The following is a 19,794-nucleotide window of genomic DNA, read 5'->3' as shown; positions in this document are numbered from 1 at the left end:
GTTACATAAATATTTAGTAACACTGAACGTGAATATTCTTTATTACACTCAACTAGGTAGTTTTTTTTTTACTGGAAACAATACTTCCATACGTGGTCCAGGAGAGAGCAACTTGCAATGAATTTAAATACGTCAAAATCTTTTATTAAAAAAAAAGTATTCTATAGAATCTATACCTTTACCCAAATAATGTTTGGTATTGCCTGTAATCTTTGTATAACTTGCAACAAAATGTACTACCACCTCAAACTTGGAACAAATTTTAATTCTCCTCTTCAAGAGCTAGGTAATTTCCATTGCAGGAAGGCGTAGATTTCGGACCAGAAGTGCAGCTTTGATCTCGCCTCCCGTTTCACGCCTTCGTTTTGCCAAGGCTGAAACGCTCCTGCCACGTTGCAGCAGCGGCCGTTCGCGGGCCGAGACACGATGGCAGCGGCATGCTTAGGCGAGCAGCTCTGCAGCGGGTGTCGCCCTGGTGGACACCAGCATCGCACGGCATCCCTCAAAGTTTCCTTTCTTCAAGGAAGAAGAAAGGAAGACCTTTTTTGCAAGAAACCCCGATGCTTGTCAGGAGGCTGCTGTCAGGTGATATTTAAGGACTTGTGTAACATGTCAAGGCCTGGGAGGGGTTCAGATGCGCCGTAGCCTTCTTGTGTTCCCCCTCCTGACGCTTCTTTAACGCACTATTTAATCCTTGGATCACGACGAACCCCACCTGGCAGCAGTCCTGAGGGGAACAGGCCTCCCGCCCTCCTACCTGCGGCTCCGTCCTCCCTCCCGGGGCGTCCGCGTCGCCAAGCAACGCCTAAAATGGCGGCTCCGGCGCGAGGCACACCGGGAGCCGCAGTCCCGGGGCCCGCCCGTTGCCCGGGATGGCTCCGGAGGCCGGACTCCCCTTCCCGGGAGGCAGCGCGGACGGGATCGCCCCGGGAACGCGCTGAGGGAGGGGATTTACCTGCGGGGAGGAGGGCACAGGTAGGGCGCGGCGCCGAGGCTGCTGGGACTTGTAGTTCGGAGCGAGGGGCCCGCTCGGGGAAGCTGAGCGGCGGCGGGCAGAGGGGGAACTACAACTCCCAGGGCGCGGTGGGAAGCAGCGGGCAGGGCGCTGCCTGAGGGCGGGGGGTACGAAAGGGAACCTGCCGCCGGTGCTGCCGGAGGTTGTTCTCTCAGGTGAGGAGGCGGTGGGGGAGGGCGGCCGGTTGGCTCAGGCGGCGGCGGGGCGTGGAGCGGCGGGCGGGAAGGAGGGCGGCGGGCGGCGGGCCCGCGGGCGCCGAGTCCCCGGGCGTCGCCCCATTGTTCGGGGCGTGTGTGAGGCGCCGCCGGCGGGCAGGTGAGGCGGGGCGCTGAGGGCGGCGGCGCAGCCCTTCGGGGCGGCCTCAGGCGGCAGCGGGCCCTGTCAGCGCCGCCGGGCGGGGACCGGCCGCGGCCCGGCACCACCCCGCCGGGTGGGGAGGGTGGCTGGGGCCGGCCCCCGAGCAATGGGGCGGCCCGGCGGTGGGCAGCGGCGGCAGGTGCCCTTACTGAGGGGCCGCTTTCCCGCGCAAGGAGCCCCCGGCCCTCTCTGGGGGCGGTGAGGGGGCCGTGGTTTGCCATGTAGGGTAAAGCGGGGGAAGCGTCGCCCCTCGTTCCTCCTCCTCCTTGCCCAGCTTTTTTCAAGGCTATTTCGTTCCTGGTGCGTTTTATATTGAAGTGCGATATTTTCGAGACGCATTTGGAAACGAATCATGTCTTTCTCGTGGCTCAGTAAAACTTTAGATACTTTTTTCCTAGTACACCTACTCAGTTTACTACAGTTCTTGGTGTTTGGTAGCGTTTTTTGTTTGTTTTTTACAAACTTCAAGCAAATCCGTACCTCTGTAACACAGCGTTTTCTTGCACTGTTTAGGGCAGGAAGAAAAACCTAACCAGGCCATGCCTATGGTCAGTCTCCAAAGCATCCTCCCCTGTAGCGTATAGCTGTGCTATTGGCAACCGAATTGCACCAGTGTTCATTTCTGCTCTCGGTTTTTAAGGCTGCAACGACTGTTGTTAACAGCAGTATGTGTTAGTGCCAAATTCTTGTTGACTGAACAATAGTAAATGTTAACTAGTGTTCGCTCCAGGCTTTTGAAGCAAAGCCTAGCTTAAAGTAGATATCATTGTCTTGAGCGGAAGGTGTGTATTTTTAATTGTTGGTTGCTGGCCTATTACATAATCATTTTGATGTAAGGGTAGGGATAGTTTTTTTCACGGTGCGTGTGAAGAAAGCTGGAAAAACAAGTCCTCCTTCAGCTTTTATTTATAAAAGATTGTTCTAAGCACAACCCATATCTGCTTTTCTGCGGTGCAGGTTTTGTGAAACAGTTGCAGCGTCAATGGGAAATTAGCAGTAAACCACATACCACAAGCCTTCAGCGTTATCTAAGGAAGATGCAGTGTTCCAGTGCTTACCTCTGAAGGAGCTGGTAAGTGAGAGTTTAGGCCTTCACAAGCCTGTTGTTTGTGAGACCGCATTTTGACTTTTCTGTTTTATCACGACTAATTCAAGGTCACATCGGAATTAAGAAGGCTTTAGCAGCAGAACGAGTGTGATGTAGTTTCAAACTCTGTCTGCTGAGTGAATTATAAAACCACCTGAAATTTAGGCAATGTTTCTTTTTACTGCCATCTTTTTGCATGTACCTGAAGAAAATTACCTTACTCAAACAGTGCTCCAGCAACACTTTAAGCAAGAAAGATACTGATAGTACAACAGAAATCATAGATACACAGCTATATGGATGGGAAATGTAGACACAAAGATGAATTAAAGAACACTTGCTTCCAAGAGTGGGAGGAGAAAGTCTTCTAATGCTTAGTGTTCATGAATTGTTTGCATTCTTTTTTTTTCAAAGCAACAAGAGGAAGAATTCACTTAGTGAATCTTGATGTGCTTAGCTTATGTGTATTGTGGTACTTGAGATCCAAGTTGACAGTGATTTGAGATTTGTTTCAAATGTGGAACTCTGGTGTGAAATACTTGTTTTAATTAAAATGTCTGTGTTCTCAAAACTGTGTTGGCATCTCAAGCATAAATACTTTCTAATTTGGGCTCCAGTTTTTGCATAGCATTATCTCTTTTTTTCCCCCGTAATCTAAGGAGAAAACTCTGCCAAACATGAAACATATTCCACAGGCTTGTAAATTGTTTTGCTGTGGGTGTCTGATCCTAATCAAATTCATGTACTTAATTTAAAAACTAAAGCTTCAGCTACTTCATTCAGAGGCATGGTTAGTATTCATGTATACAGGATGATGTCTTGGAGGTGCTAGGGCTTTTTCCTTTCTCAAAATTATGGTGTAAAATATTGTTCGGGTTGGCAATAGAACAGTTATGATTGACTTGTGGCTGGAAAGCAGTAAAATGAGTTGTGTTACTTCTGTGGTTTTGTGGAGGGAGACCAGCTGACAGTGCAAATGACTACCTGAAGCTGCTGTCTTGTTCGGAAGTTCTGCACTTGATTTATTCTTTGACTTACAAGTCACGAGCTCTTTCCAACCTTGCTGAGGTGTGGCACAACCAGACTTCAGGAACACTAATATGTTTTTTTTATTATTACATACAAAGTATATGAATGCTTAAGTCTGATACCTTTCATGGGCATTACCCTAAAATAAAGTAGGTATCTAGTGTTACCTTCATAGCTTGAATTTCTGCCTCATTGTACTGGCCAATAGAGAATCCAGCAGAATGTGAAGAAGTGGTTCTGGGACCTGGAGTAAAATGTAAATTGAGTAATATAACAGACATCTAATATATTTGGAAGATTTAAAGCAGCTTGTTTGTATCTGCTTTCCTTTTCCTGCACTTAAAACTGGTTGAAACAAAAAAAACCCCAAATAATAACAAATATATATATTTTTTTATATATTTTTAAAGCTTAGATAATGTCTCTCTGTCACAGAAATAAAAAATATTGGCTGATGATTTGAGAGCGAATAGATCTTGTGTCCTATTTCTACTGGAATGGCTGCAGGGCAGATGTTGTAGTTTGTTAGAATCACTCGTGGCTGTGAGCAAGTATCTGCCCATAAATGCAACACTAGTGTTGATTAGTATCTTAGTTTATTTGTTTAAAATACATCCATCTCTATACACATCCTGAGGATTGTTTAAACATTAGACTCTACTGGACTGCCTTGAAAAACCCTAAAGTTGTGTTACCCAACTTTTCTTTTTATGCCTTTCTGTTGCAGTAAAAAAACTCTGGTTTTGAAAGGTTAAATGTGCAAACTGAAGCTACACTCACCGTTATCTGAAATGGAATTATTCATGGCATTTATAGAAGTACTCATATACTGTCATACACAAGTGGAAAGCTCTCTGTCAGACTAGATAAGCGCAATGCCTACATCAGCAATCATTTACAGAGCTGTAAGTAGCTTCTGTTCCGCTCAAATGCGCGCAAGAAGAAACTGTTACCATCAAAGCTCTAAGTTAGGTGTTCTTGGGTTTGGCGCGTACGTATTGCACTCTAGAAAGGTTGTCTCTCTCCATCTTCTGAGGTGACTTCACCTTTTTGTTAAAGCAGGTGTTTGCATTTGAAGTATCTTGTCACCTCAGGTCTTGCTTCAAAAATATAACATTAAAGCTTTTTGTAGATTAGAAATGCCTCTTTCCATCCTTGTGTAAAATTCCCAAAGCTAAATTTTCCTTCCTGTTTGTGGCAGTACTAACACTTTCCAGCAGTGCTGTAAACTGCCTTAATCCATCTTAATTTTCACTCCAGGATGTGGTGGTCGTGCATTTCCAAAGCTGCTAGCTCTTAACATGTCACTCTGGAGAATCTCTGCATGTGAAAGGCTCCTTGCTTCTTACGTTCCTTGCTTCCTATAATCTACATTGCCAACAGCAAGGCCAGTCAGGCACTGTCTGGAACTTTTGTCAGCTAGTATCTCATGCACAGTGTGAGTGACTGCTTTTCATTCTAGTGTAGGTGTCATTTTATTTACATGTATGTACATGTGAACTGATGAAATCATGGATGCTGCAGGCTGATGCTGACAGACTTGACATCCATTGTTATGCTTAAATTGGAAGGTCTCACAACAGCGCAAGCTTTCCTGCTCTGCCCCAATCCTCACTACCTGTAGAACTTAGTTGTGGCAGTAAGGCTGGAGTTTGGTTTTCAGGATTTTCAGTCCTTGATCTTGAAGCTTTCAGGTGATAGCAGGGGTTAGTAAGTGTTCCCACCAAGCTGAACTAACTGAGGCAACAGGCTATGTGTAAGTGGTTTGAAAAACTGAATGGAAATGAATCATAGAAACTGCTCGATGATTTTGTTCTTCAGAAAAACAACTCGCCAAAGGTCGTGATACATATTTTGCAGTAATTTAAAACTCACCCACTGGATTTTTAGTGAACAAAAATAGTAACAAATTTCAGTTTGTTAAATGAGTCACTGAAGGAGTTTTCCCCTACAGTTGAAGGCTTTCTTTCAGACACTTTCCTCATGTTAAGCTCTGGTTAGAGGGCCCTGTCTGTCCTCATGCTGTATTTATAATATGAAAGGCTATGTTTTTGTAAAGCTACCAGGCTGCAGGTACAGTAGCTCTGAGAGCTGGGTGTGGCGTCCAACATTATATTGACTAGAGAATAGCCAGATGTTATAATATTGACATAGGGGGTGTCCGAACAATGCAGATCAAGCATGACATAGCACCTTTGAGTTTATCCAATTTGATGTAAGAAATGTGGACTTTAGGTTATGTGTAGTGTTATGTGGCAAAAGTGGAGGGGGTGGGAAAACAAGGCTTGTAGCAGAGTGTGTACAATATTCTGTTCCACACAGGGAAGGTTTGTTCTCAGCCAATTGTGAAATACTACTTATTAACAGTCAGACTTCATTAATGTTTCATGACTGTGCTGTCATGGCAAAAATTAATTGCAGCATTGCCTTTTCAAAGTGGCATGTGCTCTCTGTTCTGATACAAATCCATCACAGTTCAATGCTGCAGCCAGAGGAGTCTGTAACTGGGGAGGCTTATCAGTGGTGGTGCCAGGCGGTAACCGTTCTGTTGCAATCGCATTGATTTTTAGATCCTGGGTGTGGAGTAGTGTCTGCATGGCCCAGTTTGGAGCAGACTGATAAGGCTCCTTGTTTCTTAGCAACCACAGTCTGCCATAGCCAGAAACCCGCCCTTCTGCAGCTGGAGGGAAAACTCTGAATGTCTCAAATTTGTATCTTGAACAAAGGTAAGTCATTCCCCCAGTGTGTTTAATTTAAAGGCCTTTGAATTCAAATAAAAGTAATGTGTTGGCAAAAGTTCCTTAACAAAGGGAAAGCATAACTTCTCTGTCGTTAATAAGACATTTTAATTTATTTTCCTGTTCTTATTTAGACCTGTGTCTTTCCTGGGCATGGAGGTGCCGTATGTCCTTCTCTTAACTAGACTTGTAGCAGAAGTTGCCGGCAAATCTACTGAAAGTTCGGTAGGTACTTCATGTTTTTTTGTCATGCAACGTGCTATGAAAACAGAAGGATCAGATTATTTTCCCCTCACGCTGCAGTTTATAGAAGGCTTTCTAATTAAACAGAAATGACCTATGCTGCTAGCAGTCATTAACTGAAACTTTTACAGTGGGTCAATTTGCTATGATGGCTGATTGCCCATTAAAGCATTGAATTCTTCCTAGTCATGTGCTTGTAGGCTAGCAGGGATGCAACTGCTAATGCCTCACACTATGTGGGAAAAGCACCCTGATGATCAAAAAACCAGTATTCAAGCTGCTTGGCAGTTTAACTACAAATGATCCAAAACATGGATACCCGAAAGTGAGCTTTTCCAAATGAGTGAGAAGCTCTGAAGCAAACATTGCTTCAAGTCTGAGAAAAAGGTCAGAATATAAAATTCTGCTTGCGGGAGAGTTCCACCAATAAAACTTTTTAAGAAACTGGTCTTAAGCATGTTACCTATAGATCTTCTGGTTCTTTACTGTAGTCTGCCTTCCCTTGATGCACTAACAGTGTGAAGTCAGCCTACTAATTTCAGTTTTGACAGTCCCAAACACTTCTGAAAACTTTGATCTTTGTCACCCCTAGATTTGGTGGGTTTGCTGATTAGCAGAATAATAATGCCTGTTACATGTTAGGTATATTTAAGTTACTCCTATGGCTGAATATAGGTCAAGTATTATTGCTTTTGACCAAGAATACTTCATTTTTTAAGACTGACCTGCCTTGCTATATTCTTTAGGGGAATGTACCTGCAAAACTTTAAAAGGCGTGGAAGCTTTGTGGCTTGTTTTTGTTCAGATTCAGAGAGTGGCTATGCCAAATCTACATGGGATGTTACTGCTGTCTTTCGAAAGAACCACAGAGCTTCTATCAGTCATTTATCTCTAAGCTTATGTCGCCACGTATTGTAATTTGTAAATGATTTTGAAACTGACTGTTACATAAATAAAAAATAAAAACAAATTATGTGCCTTCAGGATACGTGAAGTTATTCTTTTATATAAAAAGTTGAAGGGAGAAGCTTTTGTAGTTCAGCTGGATTGCTTTGTTGAATGTAGATGTTATCGTCACTTGCAACATGGGCACCCAGTGAAAACTGGTTTCTGCCAGTCATGTGGCCAGTAGTATTTCTGAGCAGACCTGTTGGGCATTTGCATGGTGCTGTGGGAAGGATAACTCCCCCTCAACTGTGCTTCGCTGAAGAATTTAGCAAGTATATTTCTAAAGCAGTTTTCTGAGGCTTTGTCCAATGTTAACACCAGAGTGTGTGTTTGTTCTTGAAGTGTTAGTTTGGGTAGTAGCTGCCAGGTCAAAATCAGCGTGATGATGCATCTAGCTTGTTCTCTCCCTCTAAGGTTGCTTAATGCAAAAAGAAAAAGTTACAGCAAGTTTTAACTGAGGTTACTGCTTATTTCTTTATGTTCTCTGTAGATTTTTTTTTCTTGAAGCATTTTAGTAAACTTAAGAACTGTGTGAAATGTAATTTATTTTCCTAGGTTTCAGAAACAGAATGCTGTGTGGATAGGTTGGATTCAAACAGTTCCTGTCCAGTAACCAACCAGTGCAGTCCAGGTATAGTGTGACATTGTTTAATAAAATTACAGATTGTTTTTGACAGTTAACACCAAAATTTAGTGCCTGATTAACTGGGGAGTGAAAACAAAATAATTAGTGCATGCACATTAAAGCCTTTCTTCCTCTGTATACACAAGGTAATGCTTTGTATGACTCTCAGAAGTTGTTCTTGCATGGTAAGAATAGACAACTATTAAGCAGGTTATTCTTTCTCTTTTTTATTTAGCGATCATGTACGAGCTATTGTAAATACTTAAAAGCCTGAAAAGCCCCTATAATAAGCATAAAAAGCAAAAATGCTGTAATGCATATTTAAGGGAGCATTAAGAATAATTTCTGTATTGTCTTGTTAGTGCAGACTATCTCGTTCTTCCTTGTGCCGTATATGTAGAGTTGTCGCCTTCTAAATGGAGGTAAAAACTTCTTTTGTCACTCTTCAGCAGTAGCAAAATGGTGGTCTTTTTTTATGCCATTTTATTTAAAATCAGAGTAGAAGTGAGGAAAACGGGCTCAGAGCCCACAATAACAAGAGAATTAGTGACTAAAAATTGGGGTTCCCTTCTGGGTTCACACATTTCCTTGTGATGGTTGCTAAAGCGTTTTAGGCCTATCTGTTTTCACTGCTTCATTAGCTTCTGTAACTGTTGCTTTGTTTAATGCATTCATTTCTGCTTCTAAATGATCTTGGATATGGTATAAATAATTGTCCCCACGTTATGGGACTGTGTTCTCTTAAATCTTATTGTAAACCGATAATTTACCAATATCTTTGGTGACAGATAAGCGCTTTGATGCTTTCTCCCTATTACTGTAGAAAGTCTTTGCCCTTACATTGGGTCTGTTTGTGTTTAGATTAAATGTCAGATATAATTTATTACTGTGGGCATCAAATGTGCTGCTTCTCTCTAAGGAAAATGTAGCAGCACAGCTGTTTTCAAATCAGCACCTTACTAATGGCTTGCTTTATGGGATAATTGATACCAGTTTGGCTCAAGGCTCTATAGAACTGGATTTTAGCCAGCACAGTAAGTTTTCTTCCTTTAAATGTGGACTGTAATATGATGTAGTAGGAATATCCTTCTAATCTTCATGTCTCAAGTCTAAGCCTCAAGTGAAACCACCACAGCTTTATTGTATTAAATGAAGTTGTTATTGAAGATGTGCCCTAAATTATTTTTTGTCCTTAGCAAAGACATAGCAGTGTGTGCATTTAAACATAAACGGAGAGGTTTGAATGTCAAAGACATAGGCCAGGATGAAAGTTTCCAGCCTGCATGGTGGGGTGACTGATACAAAACACTCGCCATCTGTCACAGAATAAACAGGCTTGGATTCTTCTTAAAGTGAAACAAATAGTGCAATACTTGAGAGAACTGAGGCATGGGAAAAAGACTGTATTATGGCAGTATTCATATATTTTGCCTGCCATCTTTCAAATGACTAACTATAGGGATGCCAGCATCTTTTTTTCATCCAAGTACATTCTTTCTGGTTCTTAGCATCTCCCCCCGCCTCCTCCTATTTTCAGGACTATATATTAAGATGGCATTAAATTTTGTTTTGGCAGTTTATGACATCTGAAAATAAATGGTAAAATTCTGCTTTTTCAGTATTGCTGAGGGTAGTTACAGGTTGTTAGACACTTCCCATTTTTCTCAAAATGAAAACATGAAGCAGTGAATGCAGTTATGTTGAAGTTGTCCTCTGGGAGTTGTTTGCTTATAATTCTTTCTCCTTTTTGGCCCTTGAAAGGTTATATCTTTTCTGGAATAAACACTTTGAAATGAAACCTCTTAACTTGTGTAATGTAATAGGAAGCAGGAGATGTTTGTAACCAGTAGACCAAACAGAGGGAATTTCTGTTGCCTCTACATTTTTCTGAAGACTAGGAAATATCTCCGGTGTCGCTTTTATTGTTCTCGAACCTCTGTACATCTTATTCTTATGCAGGTTGTTACAGACGGTGGAATGAGGATGGTAGCAGCAGCTGCATTAAATGCAAAAATGAAACCCTTCCTGTTTCATCTGTTTACAATCTGACTGAGTGCAGAAATAGTGAGTCATTTACCGTCCCTTTGCATTAATGGGTGTTTTTTGGTACTGAGATCTCTTCTTGCATGCGTGGCCCAGCAAAGACTGTTCAAGAAGGCATCAAATGTTGCAGATTTTGTTCCCCCCTTCCTTTGTAAAACTTCAGCCTTTTCCAAAGTCCTCATTTAACTTTGAGTGTTTGAACATGCAACAAAACCTATGGAAGCTTTGAAATCTAGTTTGCAGAAGCTGTGCAGAGTGCTGTGGAACCATTCCAGAGTCTGGGAGAGGGGGCAAAAAAATCAAATCGTGCTGTGTAATGGAGTGCCTAATCCGCAAAGCCAAATGCGGCATAAAAAACCCCCCAAAACATTCTGCCCAGTGTGAGCTCTTAAAATAAAAAGAGAAGTTCTAAGCATCAAAATAACTAAATTTACAGAGTGGAATCTGTATCCAAACATACAGTGAATACTGGATTTTGTGGCTGCTCTAATCTTTGCTGTAAGAAAAAGGCATTTGCTGTGGGTGTTTGCTAGGGACTTCTCCAGAGCACAAAATAGCTCAGACTGTACTTGAGTTCTTTGAAAAATCTATATTAAGAAGGCTAGATTCATCTTGTACATGTGCTTTCCTTGAGAGATGAGAACCACTCAATTCCCTGTAAATATTTTTAATGAAAGACATAAGAAACTTAGATCAAGTTTCCGGGAAATGCACTAGTGAATAATTTTCTTTTTGGACAAACTATGAAGATGCATGTTTGCTTCCTTTTTTCTTTTAAATTCTCAAAAGTGATATCAAGAATGAATTTTTAATGGGAGAAATCAGGATTCTTATACAGTTTCAAATAATTATTGAGAAGTATAATAGCCTTCTACTAAGATTTTCAGCAAATCTGTAGTGTTTTTGTCAGATTTTACTTTAAAAATATTCTTTTTTTATTACAGCTGGTATCAGAGGAATGAATTTCCAAATGAATATAAGCACTGTAACCCCTTTCATCCAGAACATAGGTGAGTAAATGGAAATAGCTACTGAGTGCAGGTTTTGTGCTGTTCACTGTGTCCCAGCCCCTTCATGACATGGCATTTGAAACAAGTTGTAAAACGTGTTTTGCTGCAGCATGGGTTTTATTCTAAATGTAGTAGCCATTTTTACTTTTTCTGGCTTGCTCTCAACAAGAATCTTTCATAAATCTTACAGCTGAATTTTGCGGTAACTGTATTTTATGGAATGGTTCTTTGATCTTGTCCTAGTGATCTTGAACTGATTTTTCTGGTACAGGTTGAGCTGGTTACTCATGAAACCCTGTAACTTGAGTTTTGAACCTTATGCCACAAGAGTTTTGGTTTTTAGGGGTGAGGCAACATGTTACACATCCATTGCATCTTGGTTAGCCTTTAGGTAGGTTGATATTATTACTGCTGACCAGTCATTTCTGTTTAATCTCCTAAAAATACTTGTTCAATACTGGTGAGAATATTTAGATAGCAGCATTGTACACCTCAGCAAGAGATAGAAAGTCAAATGAAGTGATTTAGTGTTACAGGGTGAGTGCTCATCATCAGTGCTCTTAAAAAGGAAAGCTAAACAGCCATGTCAAACTTGGGTACTGTTGATTCGTTGCTAGCATTTGTCTTGTCACATGTGTATACCTGACTGGAAGTATCTAGTGCTGTTCAGAATGTGGTCTTCTGAAGCAGAGCTTGTCAGATAAATCTGTTGTCCTAGTTTGTCTCCAAAAAGTTCATAAATAATTTCTGTTTGTTAAAATACTTGCTCTTTGGGATCATATTCTGCTGTTCTGTGTTTTTAAGATTAAATATGCAGGGCGTTTTTTGAGGTAGGGAAAGCAGGATAGAGGAGAGGGAGGGCACCTTTTGCTAATGTCTGCCTCCTTGGGATGGCTTCTATGTCATTCACTTGTGGAAAACATAATACTGGGTGTACTGTACTGGGGTATATCGTATGTTGACAAGTTCTGTCTTTAGGAGACTTCATTTAAAGAATAAAAGAAAAATATTAATGTTTAGTGCCACACAGCACTAGTTTTGAAAGCTATATAAAAGGAACAGAATGATGGATTATGAATTTGTGGCTGTCTTCAGGAAAGTAGAGGCTAAGGCTTTCCTGGCACTTCGTAGGTGGGGTTGGGGAAGCTGTTCATATAATGAAATGAGTATTGAAAGATCTTTGCAAATCTCTCAGTGAGGTCTGCCTGTGTATTAAAACACCACTTTTTTTTTCTCCTACGAATATCAGGAAGTTGGTCTTTAGCTTTTGTTTAACCCTTCTTTTAGAACAGTGAATAATAGCTTTTTTTTCTTCCCCTTCCCCCCCCCCCCCCCTTTTTTTTCTTTTACAGGGGGCCCAGAAGTGGCAGCCTCTCTCATCTTAGGGACATTTTTCATCAGTTTATTCCTGATTCTGTCTGTTGCTTCTTTCTTCTACCTCAAACGTGCCAATAAACTTCCTAATGTTTTCTACAGAAGAAACAAAGGTAAAAATACCTCATTGTCTATTTAATCTCGAAAGTTTTGGCCTTTGCTCAGTTTCTTAATTTAGAAGGTTTTAAATTTCATGTCAGCAGTAGCTACATTAAGTTAGAACACTATCTCTTGACAATCCAAAGCAATGCAAACTAATGAAAAATTTTCTCCTGCTATGTGTTTAGTGTCATGTTTTCATGTCAGTGCAGAGGATGTCTGTTCTCAGTCTTGTGTTTAGGTGCATATTACACAGTATCTCTCGCTAACCCAGCTATTGTTTTTTGTAGCTTTCAAACACTTGCCAGAGTGCAATACTTGATGTTACTTGTCACTGAATATTGGACATCTGATTTCAAAAAGGAAAAAGAAAAAAAACCGTAAATCAGTCGGTGCTTTTGGTACAGAGGGCATTTTTATAGAACTTAATAATACTTGTTTATTTCAGTATACAAAATGCCAGATGTTTATAAAGCCTTACAAAGAGCAGTTGCTGTTTACTCTTGGTTTAGAGAGAAGGAACTGTAATACTAAAGGGCAGTGTACTTACTATGGATGTGTCAGCAGCAGGAGGAGTGGAGTTTGAGTTTCCTCATTATTGCGCTACTTGTTCAACTGTGTTTGCCTTCTAAAAGCAGGATTTACTGGGGCTTGGAAGAGATAACAGCCTGATTATTTTTTTTAATGCAAACACCCCTTAGCTTTTCCTTTTATAATGTAATTTATTCTTTATTTCTGCCATTCCTGTTGCTGAGAAGTGAAGCCGTGTAACTAAAATGTTAGGGACCTAACTTCATGCCAAAGAAATTCCAGAAAAGCTAGGGAAAGATCACCTGGGATGTGCTTAGCCACAGGGCACCAAGTCTTTATGCAGACATCTGGCTCTTTCAGATGCTTCAGTTTCTGTGAAGTTGTTCCGTGTCCACGTCTTACTGGTCTTCAGCTTCTGGGAGGTGATAAGCAAAATGTGTGGAAGATGCTGTCTCCATTTTGCCCAGTGTTCTGCATAAAATTGAGGCTGATCTATGACTGTCTCACCCCTTCTATGCAGTCACTTTGATCTGTGACAACCTCTAGCACAGCATTTGTTGTGTTAGAGCTCCTTCTGTTGAAAGCAAGCTGTTTACTGGTTAGGTCTGCTAAACAAATAGACCTCCTGTTATTTTCATTCATGCCTTACAGGACCAAACTCCAACTAGACTGTCACAATAGAAATAAGCTTAAAAAGAGAAAAAGAAGGGGGTGGGTGGAGCAGTATGTTTCCATTGTTTGGCTAAGAATGTTGTATCTAGTCATAGGAACTTCATGGAACATCACAATTCCACACTCTGGTGTTATTTCATGTAAAGGTATACGACAGCTACCTAAGGTTGAAATTAATTGGTGCCACAGGAACTGCTGGTATCCTAATCACAGCTGCCATATTGAAACTTCTAGGTTGGTTTTGCATGTGTCAAGCAAATCTAGTTAGTGCAAGGTTCTCCTTCAGTTTTTAAGCAGTTCAAGAGCTATTGTGCTGTGACCTTTGAAGTTGGCAGGACACCAAACCTCTGAGGCTTCAGTGATACTGGTCTGACTTCCACAGTTTGTACTGGTGGTTTCCTCTGGCCTGGCAGGCTGAAGCATTGATGTCCTCCTTTGAAGGAGAAGCATTAGAAACATTTCTCTGGCTTATTATCCTGTTAGCTTTCATTCTGCCTGGATGATGATTATCATGTGGCCAATAAAGGCGGCAACCTCTTGTATAAAAGGGTTGCATCTTTCACTGCTCAGTTGTTTTCTATTTGTACTGCTTTTTTCTGGTAGTTGGCTGAAAGCACCATTTTTCCTATTGAAGCTTCTTCATATTAAAGAGATACTGTTGTGGCTACCTTCTCTGAAAGCAAAATAAGTCATTCTTGGAGACCTTTGCAACCCTTTATCTCTAATCTTGAAAAGAGTCTTGCAGACAATGTATTCTGCTAATGGGATTTCTGAATGTTTTGATCTGTTTTGGTAGTCTTTGACAAAACTATTTTTTAACAGTAGAACTATTCTGTTGCACACATGTATTTTTAGGAAACTAGCAGTTCTAACCTTCTAGATTAATGATGGTTAGTCTCTCTCTTTCTCTCTTTTAGCGTCTGTTCTCCAGCCTAGTGAAACAGTAAGTAAATTCTGTCCTTCCAATAGGAATGAGCAAGCATTAAGAAATCAAGTAAACAGTAACTTAAAATTCTAACAGCTCATTAGGGAGCTACTTAATCTGATGTATGAGAGACCGAAATAAAAATAACAGATGTTTTGGGGTTCTCTGTCCAAACAGGGGAAAAAAAAAAGGTGAAAGATGAATACTGACTGTATGAATTCTATTGAGTTACTTCCTCCAAGAAAGACTATGTGAATGTTAAATATCATTGGAACCCTAAAATGTTCCTGTATTTTTTAAATGAAAGACTGTGAAGACAAAAGGTGCTTTGTTTGACATGATCATTCTTCTGTTATGCAGGCATCCATGATACCTCCCCCAGCTTCTTCAGGTGAGGAACTGTTCTCTGGGGCACGCTGCTACAAACACTTTACCTGTTGGCTTCCCTCTTAAGCAACTTGCTATTGAAAAGTAGGCAAACAATCTCAAAGTGGTTTTGCTAAGAACACACAGCACGTCAAAACAATTACCTGTAAATCCTGGTGTAGAACTGTGGAATCTGTTGAGGGGACAGAAATCCAATGAAATATGTCTAGCAGACCTTTTTGATAGGATTTATTGCTTTAATACAGGCATACAGTACTGATGGAGTACTTTAACATGTTAAAGTAGATCTTTGATAGCTCCTAAAATAGACCTTCGACTTCTCTCTTCTCTATCCTAACAGGCAAGTCTTACCAGCAGATGCAGTATTTTTTCATAAGTGGTCAAAAATAAATTATTCAATCTGGGACCTATTTTCAGGATTGGAATCTTCTTGACAATGCTAGGTTGGCTCATTTGCAGGCTTGCTGATCTGAAGCTTCTCAGCTTTTTGAAACAACACAGACTGTTTGGAATATACAGTTTTGTGTGTGAGGGGCTGTTTGTAGGTTGGCTCTTTTTGGCAAGGGGGGGGGGGTTAATACATGTGAAACCTGGGCAGAATTTTTTTTCTTGGGGAACACTTTATCCCTCAGCTTGTCTCCTTTTTCCTCCCCAGTTTTTCATAATTTCAACCTATAAATATTTCTGAGAAGTTTGTACTCTAATCCATTGTTTTAGACCAGGTCTGGGTAATCCAAGAGCAAAACCTTGCTTTTTGGTGGGCATCTAAATATGTGCTACTTTGAGGAAATATTAAATGCTGTTCTTATATTATTAATGGGCCAGTGAGAGCCTAATAAGGCATGAAATATATTTTTGGGAGACTCATATTTAGATATTTAAAAGGGCAATGGATTATACCTAATGAAGTCAAGGCATTAAGTGTCTCTGACCATGTAGTGCAGTTTGAAAAGAAGTAGGTAGTAAAGGATATATTTTGCAAATGATAGAAAATTTTATATCTATACATGAAATTTTGAGTGGCTAGGAAAGTAGATTTATTTGGACAGGGTAATACAGTAATATATCTTGTCTCTATGCTGGATCCATGTACTTTCAAGACATTGACAGAACTTGCGGTGACTTAAAAATGAGACAGACCAAATCTTCTAAAAACTTAAGAAATAATGGCTCTCTGAGGTCAATGAAATTTCTGGTCTCACTCCTCATGTATCCATAGGCCTCTTTCATCAAGATGGTATAATTAATTTTTATTAACACAGTCTTTAACTTTTATACTTTTTTAAGATGTGTTCCAAGCTTGGTTTGGGTCTGGCAGTTAAAAGTGAAAAGTCTTAGTTTCCTTAATTTATATATCCGTTTAAAAAGAAAGTACAGTTGTGGAGGTTTTATTAGGGCTGAAAATGGAAAGCTACATGTACTGTAAACACTTCCAAATAATGGAAATGCCACTTTGTAATGAGCACCTTATTTAGGAGGCCGTTAGAAGCTTGTTTAAAAAGTTTGTGTATGGACTTTTGCTATATCAGCTGTATGTAGGGTTTTTTGTGGTTTGGGGGGAGGGGGGATTGTGGTTTTTAATTTTTTTAAAGGTCCAGAATGACTTTGGTCACTCAGGAATTGTTGGATGGCATGTGGTGTTATGAATTAATGATAAAGGCGTGCTTATACAGCAGGTGCTAATGATGTTTCTGTGCCCACCATTTCAGTTCGGAAGCCACGATATGTCAGACGAGAACGGTCTCTAGTGACGTCTGCATCTGCTGCTATGATCTCTTCTTCCGAAACCAGGGTCAGCAATGTTTAGCCTTCCTTCTTGACTGAGGACTTTTTAAGTGTACACAGTGTCGAAGAAACTTTCTGAATCCACTGAAGTGCCAGGAAAACATCGCAAGCAGCTGACCTAAATGGAAGCCAAATTACTGTGTCAAAGGGTTCGTGCCAAATGTTAACAGAGAAATGAACTAAAGCAAAGATACTGATGACAGGCTACACCCAGTTTGGTGAACTGCTTTGGTGATCTTGAAATGCACTATTCCAGCTCTGTGGTTTCATTTGTCTCCTGCAGAGGCTGTGTTTAAAATATTTAAAGAAATCTGCCTTTCTTTGATACACTTTTAGTCCTGGCAAGTTCTTCTTCCTGTGTTGTGATGTGTTCTGTGTCCCCAGAGCTCAATGCCTCGGTGCTGCAGGCCAACACAAAATACTGGAATTACTCAAGGATGTGGACTTGTTTGAAGGACCCAGATCTAAATGCTAACACTAAGTGCCACTGCTTTAACGTCGTAGGACGATATAACAATACTTAACATGCAGTATCCTTTCGAAGCAAAAAATGATGCCTCCTGGAGCATCCTCTTCAGCCTATCACATAGCTGACCCTGGTTTTTAACTGTGAATATAGACCCACTCTCCAGATACTGTTGTTCTTGGTGCTTTGAAGGCTGTGGCCAGTATGGGTCCAATCCCAAGTGTGGGAATTTGTTGGGAAGCTTTTTCAGTTGGCTTCAGCTCAGTCCTCGGATAAAGAGCCATTTGCTGTGGCTTGGTAACTGAAAGGCTGCTATGTCTGTCCTGCAAAGACCGTCTCCGCTAGCTTCCTTCCCCTAACACAGCAGTTCAGGGAAAACCAAAACTCCTGCAGGGTAGCTGCGTATCCATTAGACACGTCAGTATCAAGATGAACTGGAGAGGTCAGGTGAATTTCTGCCAACGCAATAAGGGGTTTCTTTGGCCAAGCCCTTCGCTGACATGCCTGGCATCTGCAGGCCAGCACCTTTGTTGGAGCTCCGCGAGTATTTCCATGTTGGAAGTGCCGGCCTAAATAGCCGCCACTCTCAGATGCTTGTTCGTGCCCATCTTATGCCAGCTGTGTGGCCAGGTAGTCACTTGATCAGGAAATTTAAAGTAGCTGTAAAATAACTTTTTTTGCTTAAGTTATCCTTCACCAATTCTTTTCCTGGCATGGCTGACTCTGTTGCCATATGAACATGTATATCAGCATAATGGGCACAGTAGTACAGGCAGAAAGAGTGGGTGACTGGGAAATAAGTGAGGAACCTGAGGTTGCTAAATTGGTTGAAGTGTCGCTGTCACCATATGTGAAGTTATAACTATGCAGCTTGTGCATTCCCTCCTACCTGTGTTGCTGTTGTCTGTCTTGGCTTAGCTGGCACACCATTATGGGACTGTGCTCCTAGAATAAATTACTTGGAAGCTCTTCATCAGCACCCACTGGCACGAACATAAACTGGAACAGTTGGTTCTCTTTTTCAGGAAAATGTGAATGTAACTGTCTTGAGCTGACATGACACCCATATGGAGAGTCCAAACCTTGTCATCCAGGTTCCCTTTTCTCTGTGGTTAAAAGCTTAAAGATAAGAACTGGGATGGGAGGGGATATATTTAACTTATGGAATAGACCTGTCTTCATGTAAGTTGCAGTGCAGTTTAGTTTACTTTTTATCTCTCTCCTTACAAGGTAATGAGATCTCTTGTAGCATTCAAACAGGCTGGGGCAAAGATTGGGGTTAAACCACAAACCATGAAGAGGCCCCTGTGCCAAAACAAAACCAACCCTGAACTGCTGTGTGGGGAAACTTAAGGTTGTCTTTCTATCACAATGATAAATAAAATTTTAGTTCTTCTGGACAAAACTAAAGGCAGCAGACAATGCCAGTTTGAGACACTTTAGCTTTCAATATGGAATGTGCTTTATAGTTCGTATGTTCCAAGTTCAAGAGGCGGCAGTTTTGTTTCTGTCATTTTGATGTCTCTTTATCTTTGTGCTGCTGTGATTTTCCACAGGTAGAAATTACATTTGGAGGTCATAGGCTTTTCCTGAACTTAGTTGCTGAATACTTTCCTAACCACTAAGGAAAAGGAGTAACTATGCAAATAATGCCAAGAAATTGCACCTTTGAAAGCAGGGAGTTTCTGCTTGCGAATCTGTCAATGATAGTGCATTCTTGTATTGCTTAGTTGCTAATATATTCTTTCTACTCATAAATTATTGAAGAATCATTCATGCCATTGTACTGTCTGAACCCTATCTTATCCTCAAGTGCATATTGTAACTTAGTTTAATGTCAAGCATCTAATGCTCTAACTTCTGTGCAGTCAAGTTTTTCTCAATGATAACATATCTCTTCCCCTTCCCATACTCTTCCCCCCCCCCCCAGCAAACTCCTTGAAATGCAGGAAGTATATTTACTATTTCTTGTGTTTCAGGAACTGATCAGCTTTTTTATTGCTGTCTGACACAGTGGACTCCTGGTCTAAACAGTTTCTCATTTGTTTGCACTGTCAAATTAGATACATAATGTGATGTTTTGGGTTCCATCTCCCTCCAAAATAATAATACATACTTATATCTATTTTAAAAAATTGGCTTTAGTGATCACTGATATTGAATGTATTTGTATATTTTTAAATTGTGCCAAAATAAACATCTGAGCTTTTTTAATGACTGTGGAGGTCATTCATGTGTTTCCCTTTCAAGCACAGAATGAAAACAGCAAAATTAGCACCTAAAGTAGATCATTGTTTCAGCTCATATGGCATGTTACCTCCACCAGAACTGATGTTAAAAGTCTGCTGCATGATCCTGCCCAGTCCTACAGTAGGGTAGCCAGGCTGTTCTTCTGCAGAGTGTATCTTCACACCTTACAACCATGGCAAAAGCCACCCATAATGGCCTTACCTGTAGTGG

General features: G+C 40.8%; 1 protein-coding gene across 6 annotated transcripts; it reads left to right on the top strand.

Annotated features, from left to right (window-relative positions):
* The first annotated feature begins 1,047 nt into the window (after nt 1-1,047).
* On the top strand, nt 1,048-19,552 carry C20H1orf159 (chromosome 20 C1orf159 homolog). Of its 6 annotated transcripts, XM_064470093.1 has the most exons (11): nt 1,048-1,170; nt 2,330-2,444; nt 6,059-6,214; nt 6,361-6,451; nt 7,973-8,048; nt 10,002-10,106; nt 11,030-11,095; nt 12,448-12,582; nt 14,689-14,714; nt 15,057-15,087; nt 16,793-19,552. In XM_064470093.1, exons 4-11 carry the CDS (start codon nt 6,380-6,382, stop codon nt 16,888-16,890), a joined length of 609 nt encoding a protein of 202 aa, XP_064326163.1. In that variant the 5' UTR covers nt 1,048-1,170; nt 2,330-2,444; nt 6,059-6,214; nt 6,361-6,379; the 3' UTR covers nt 16,891-19,552. The 6 variants fall into 6 exon arrangements, with proteins under 6 accessions (XP_064326163.1, XP_064326161.1, XP_064326166.1 ...); XM_064470091.1 differs by lacking the exon at nt 6,059-6,214; XM_064470092.1 differs by lacking the exons at nt 1,048-1,170; nt 6,059-6,214 and adding an exon at nt 1,238-1,330.
* Nucleotides 19,553-19,794: the final 242 nt, after the last annotated feature.

This window comes from Phalacrocorax carbo, chromosome 20, assembly GCF_963921805.1.
Source record: "Phalacrocorax carbo chromosome 20, bPhaCar2.1, whole genome shotgun sequence".
NCBI lineage: Eukaryota > Metazoa > Chordata > Aves > Suliformes > Phalacrocoracidae > Phalacrocorax > Phalacrocorax carbo.
This window is presented reverse-complemented; position numbering and strand designations above follow the sequence as displayed.

Coding starts and splice junctions, on each gene's coding strand:
- C20H1orf159 (XM_064470091.1), top strand. CDS start 6,380: ATGGAGGTGCCGTATGTCCTTCTCTTAACTAGACTTGTAGCAGAAGTT. Junction 10,107..11,029: donor TCTGACTGAGTGCAGAAATA/GTGAGTCATTTA, acceptor TTTTTATTACAG/CTGGTATCAGAGGAATGAAT. Junction 15,088..16,792: donor ACCTCCCCCAGCTTCTTCAG/GTGAGGAACTGT, acceptor CCACCATTTCAG/TTCGGAAGCCACGATATGTC.